This window comes from Enhydra lutris, unplaced genomic scaffold (assembly GCF_002288905.1).
Source record: "Enhydra lutris kenyoni isolate GAN:26980312 unplaced genomic scaffold, ASM228890v2 scaffoldscaffold20, whole genome shotgun sequence".
Classification (NCBI taxonomy): Eukaryota; Metazoa; Chordata; class Mammalia; order Carnivora; family Mustelidae; genus Enhydra; species Enhydra lutris.
Genome location: NW_019154104.1, coordinates 2,166,962 through 2,172,671, shown reverse-complemented (window position 1 = coordinate 2,172,671; position 5,710 = coordinate 2,166,962). Strand labels below are relative to the sequence as shown.

General features: G+C 41.0%; 1 protein-coding gene across 1 annotated transcript in view; it reads right to left on the bottom strand.

Moving 5' to 3' along the window:
* The window catches only part of LOC111148561 (exonuclease 3'-5' domain containing 2), a 38,182-nt gene extending 33,683 nt beyond the window's left edge, over positions 1-4,499 (bottom strand). Inside the window, exon 1 of the mRNA XM_022505222.1 lies at positions 4,118-4,499. Within this exon, the coding sequence (XP_022360930.1) occupies positions 4,118-4,489 (372 nt within the window). The 5' untranslated portion in view covers positions 4,490-4,499. The remainder of the gene's footprint in view (positions 1-4,117) is intronic.
* Between the last annotated feature and the right edge of the window lie 1,211 nt (positions 4,500-5,710).

Below are 5,710 nucleotides of genomic sequence, written 5' to 3'. Positions count from 1 at the left end.
TATATATATATATATATATATACACACACACACACACACACACACACACACACACACACACAAAGGAATATTACTCAGCCATAAGAAAGAATTAAGTCTTGCCATTTGCAACATTTATGGAGCTAAGCAAAATTAGTCACAGAAAGACAATTACCATATAATTTCACTCATATGTGGAATTTAAGAAACAACACAAAGGGGGAAAAAAAAGAGAGAGAGAGGCAAACCAAGAAACAGACTCTCACCTATACAGAATCAGACAGTTACTGGGGGGGAGGTGGGTTGGGGACAGGTTAAATAGGTTATAGGGATTAACAAGTGCAATTGTGATAAGCACCAGGTGTTGTATGGAAGTGTTAAATCACCGCATTATACTCCTAATACTAATATTACACTGTATGTTAACTAACTGGAATTTAAATAAAAACTCCAAAAAAATTTACAAAAAAAAAAAAAAGAAAATGCAAGATGGTGCAATTAAATAAATATGTTGGATTTTTTTAAATCTTTTTTTTTTTAAGATTTTATTTATTTATTTGCCAGACAGAAATCACAAGTAGGCAGAGGCAGGTGGGGTTGGGGGTGTCGCAGGCCCCCTGCTGAGCAGAGAGCCGGATGTGGGGCTGGATCCCAGGACTCTGGGATTATGACCTGAGCCCAAGGCAGAGGCTTTAACCTGCTGAGCCACTCAGGTGCCCCTAAAAAATCTTTTTAAAAAGATGCTTACCTCACTAGTAATCAGGAATGTGAAAATTATAAACCACAATGAAATATTACTACACACCCATGGACACGGTTAATATTTTAAAATCTGACAGTACTAAAAAATAAATAGAAATTAAAAATAAATAAAAATCTGACAGTACCAAATGTTGATAAGATATATGACAAAGACAACTTTTATATAGTCTTGGTGGGAGGTTAAATCAGTAGAACTACTACCTTTTTTTTTTTTAATTTTTTTTTTTTAAGATTTTATTTATTTATTTGACAGAGAGCGGGAGAGGGAACACAAGCAGGGGTAGTGGGAGAGGGAGAAGTAGGCTTCCTGCTGAGCAGGGAGCCCAATGCAAGGCTCGATCCAAAGATATGACCTAAGCCAAAGGCAGACGCTTAATGACTGAGCCACCCAGGCGCCCCTGTAGAAGCATTTCTGAAAACAAGTGCAACAATGGTTACACTTATATAATACTGATTGGAGGATACATTAGTGAAAACCACTTTGGCAAACAGCTTGGCATTATCCATATAGGTAAAACATGATACACAATTCTACAATCCAGGACTCCACTCATAGATACATATGCCCAATAGTAATGAGTGCATATGTTCACTACGACATTCTTTGTAAGTGCTCCAAATCACAAACAACCCAAATATCCATCAATATTAGAATAGATGAGTAAATCGTGGCATTTTTATACAACAGATTACTATATGGCATAGAACCACAGTCACACACATCATAGGCAAATATCACAAACATAATGTTGAGCAAAAAAAGACGAACACAAAAGAAGACATACTTGACTGTTTCATATATATTAAATTTAAAAACCAGGCACATCCAAATTAGAGTGCTTAGGGATGCATGCTTGAGTAATAAAAACGTAACAAAAAACAAGAATGTGAACACTATGAAATCAGAATAATGACAACCCTTGGAGGATAATGATTACAAGGGGTCATAAGGGGATCTCCTGGGGTACTAGCAATCTTCTATTTCCTGACCTAGTTTCTAGTTACACAGCTGTTCTCCTCAGATAAATCATTTAGCTATTTTTGTTTCAGGCATTTTTCTTGATATGTTTTATTTCACAAAAAAAGGTTAAGAAAAAAAGACTTAAGGGGCAAGTTAAACAGATGAGACAAAACTAAATAAAGCAAAAAGGGGACTACAAAAGAGACCTAAAGAAATTGTGCAGAATGAATCCAGAGGGATGACAATTATGTTAACTATAAAAGAGAGAGGTGCCTGGCTGGCTCAGTGGGTTAAGCGTCTGCCTTCCACTCGGGTCGAGATCCCAGGGTTGTAGGATCGAGCCCCGCATCAGGCTCCCTGCTCAGCACAGAGTCTGCCTAGGATTCTCTCTCTCCCTCTGCTCCTTCCCCATTTCTAAAAAAAAGAAAGAAAGAAAAAAGAAAAGGAAGAACAAGAAATGAATGACTCTTCCTAAAGCTTTTCTGTGGCCGCAATCAGAAAAGCAATCACAGCTGAGGGAGATGTGGCCTCCAGCAGGAGCTGGGTACATACCCAAAGCCAAAAGGAAGCAGGTTTAGGATTACTTGCCACTTTCACTTATCCCTGCCTCTGCCACAGTCATGAAACAACTGCTGTCGCTAACTGTTCCACTCAGACCAACCTGCTGATGCACGGATGCTTCCGTTTAGTTAGCAAATCAAGCTGTCGGCCAAGAGTGAATTTTCCTCATCTACTAAAGTTCAGCAATGGTTTCGTCTGTTATTGTTGGTGTAAATATTTCTAAAATGATATAGTTTCTTATATAGAATATACCAAAAGTATCCAATCCTTCCCTGGTTGCCCAAGGTCATTGGTAGAAACAACTACTATTATTGCTGATACAACGAAATACCCTCCAGTAGCCAAGGTATGAGGTCTTGTGTGACCACGAAGCCTTGCCCACGCTGCCACATGTCCCCTTGGTCATCACTGCACTGGCGCCTGCTAGGCCTCCCACCATGCTCTGACCTGATTTTGTGGCAGCTCTTCTGCTTAGGGCCTCTGCTGATTCCATGTCCTGGCTCTAGGCCATATCCTAGATATCCCAGAGAAATACAGCAGAGAATCTTGGCAAGGCATTCTACTGAATTAGTCAGAAATGATAACTATGATTTATTTATACTTTTATAATATCTTCTGTTTCAAGGAGATTAAAACTCACTCTGCAAATCAGAACAACAGAGGGACAGATGCCTTGTACGATCCTCATCCCAACTATGTTACAACTCTCCCAAAGGAAGACCTACTAGAAAAATTAACCAGATGTGGGGTGCCTGGGTGGCTCAGTCAACTAAGTGCCCAACTCTCGATTTCAGCTCAGGTCATGATCAAGCCCCACGTGCACTTGGCATGAGTCAGCTTGGGATCTACTTCTCCCTCGCTCTCTGCCCTTCCCCCCACTCCCACGCTCTCTAAATAAATAAATAAAATCTAGAAAGAAAGAAAAAAAGATGGGGCGTCTGGGTGGCTCAGTGGGTTAAAGCCTCTGCCTTCGGCTCGGGTCATGGTCCCGGGGTCCTGGGATCAAGCCCCGTGTCGGGCTCTCTGCTTGGCAGGGAGCCTGCTCCCTTCCTCTCTCTCTGCCTGCCTCTCTGCCTACTTGTGATCTCTGTCAAATACATAAGTAAAATCTTTAAAAAAAAAAAGAAAGAAAGAAAGAGGGAAAGAAAGAAAGATCCATTAACCAGATGGTTAAGAAAGCCCAGGGCTCAAGTGGTTACTTTTATGCCTCCTTTCCTAGCTATAAAGTAAAGGTAACAATAGTATCTTTCTACATAGGATTACTGTGTTAATTAAAGAAGACATGCAAACAAAACAGCAAAGTACCTGGCTGAGAGTAAACAGTACTTCAAATTTTAACTGTTATCTCTTTAAATGCTACTTTGTATAATAATTCCTCTTTAAGTAGATAGACTTCCTTAACTATCTTCTCCATGGCATCCTTACGAAAATACTATTAAAAATATTAATAGTAGCTAATATTTAATAAGCACTGACTACATGTGAAAATCATGCTGAATCCCTCATTAGGTTTGTCAATATGAATCCTCTGAAAAGCCCGGGGAGGGAGATACCATTACTTCCCTATTGGACAAAAGTTTACTGAAACTCTGAGAGCTTAAGAAGCTTGTCCAAGTTCAAAGAACGGTAAGTGTTCAAAATGGTGCTCATGCAGATTTGTCTCACTCTAGAACCCATGACTATGAGCACTCCTCTATCCTAAGAAGAGAAGGAGCTTCTCCTGCTAAATTCTATTTGTGAGCTAGCTGAGAACAAGCTAATTCTCCTTTAATCTTATCTCGACGTGACAATTCAAGTTATCTAGTTAGAAAAGCAGAAAAGATTTACATGTTTTGTTTTTGCTGTTTAACTTACCCACTCACAGTCAATTCCAAGCACTGGACAATCTTGTAACTCACTCCTAAGCAAGGGCTCAATTTGATCCCACTCCTCCTCCTGGGACACGGTGACCACCTTCGCTCCGAGGATCCTTTCCTCCCACCAGGCCCGGGGGGCACTGGAACGCCGCTGGTCCTCTTCCGGGGAGGGTGACTCCCCACTGCTGGGTGCTTGCTGCGGATGCTGCTGCTGCTGCCTGGTGTGGGTGTCGAGGCTCTGGGTGTCGAGGCTCTGGGTGTTGAGGCTCGCTTTACTCCTCCGCCTCCGGATGCCTTTCCACAGGACAAACCCGCCCACGGCCACACCGACGAGAGTGGTCACTGTCAAAGCCATTAAGTATCTAGACATCTTCAACTTTTTTTTGCTGTTTAGGAAAGCATATCACTAATCCCACAATCTGCAAAACAAGTGGCAACAATATATTTACATACAGGCTTTAAACCCAGATGGAAACATGTTTTCCCCTAAAAAGTGTTCTACTTATAATCTATGTGTCCACAAACTAACAAAAAATGCTACAAATTTCCATGTGGAGTGATATTTATTTTTCTCACTTTTGTACATTCTGTCCTCCATCTATCGCTGTCTTCATTCCCACCGGAGAAAACCCCCTGCCCTCTACCAGCTGCCCAGCACTCACTTAATCCTGTGACAACAGGGCGCCTGAACATAGACGCACTTGTACAGAATCTGAAAAATCATGGACGCCTGGGTGGCCCAGCCAGTTAAGTGGCTGTTTTTGGCTCAGGTCATGATTCCAGGGCCCTGGGATCAAGTCCCACATCGCACTCCTTGCTCAGCAGGGAGCCTGCTTCTCCCTCTCCCTCTGCCTGCCGCTCCCCCTGCTTGTGCTCTAATAAAAAAAATCAAACCTAAAAAAAAAAATCAAATTAATTATAATCCTACTACCCTTAGGTGGTCACTGCGATCAATTTGATGTTCTAGTATTTCATACAATTAAAAAAAATTAAGAATGGCAGATGGCTTTAGTCAGGGGAACCCCACACAATAATCTCTCTTCCATTTTTCTTATCACACATTGGTTTATCCATCTCTTTTGTTTTCCTATTTTTGATGAGGAAATGGATATATAGTACTATTTCTGTACTACTTAAATAACAGCAGAAAATATGTAACAATAAAGGTAAGCAGCCCTTGGCCTCAGTCACAGAGAGCAATCATGGGACAGACACCATTCAGTACAAAGTGATTGATCCTTTTTGGGAAGCAGGCCCAGTATGATCTAGATAACTCCATTATTCAAGAGAAGTCAGATATCTAAATTTTATGCGAAATGTCACTATTTTTGTGTCAGCAACAAATTTACAGTTTTTAAAACACTGTACCAGCCAAACAAAAACACTCTGGGCTCTGTGCCACCCATCTGTGGGCTCTGGCCTAAAATCTCTAATGCCCAAAGACACAGCGATCTGCTAGACCCTGCCTACGCTTATCTACGGCTGAGAGTTTCCCATTGAATGTGTACTATTTTTATCATTTTTCAAAGCTTCAGTAACAACTGTTTTTTAAAATAATTCAGTATTTACAACAACCCTGGGCTATGGTCAT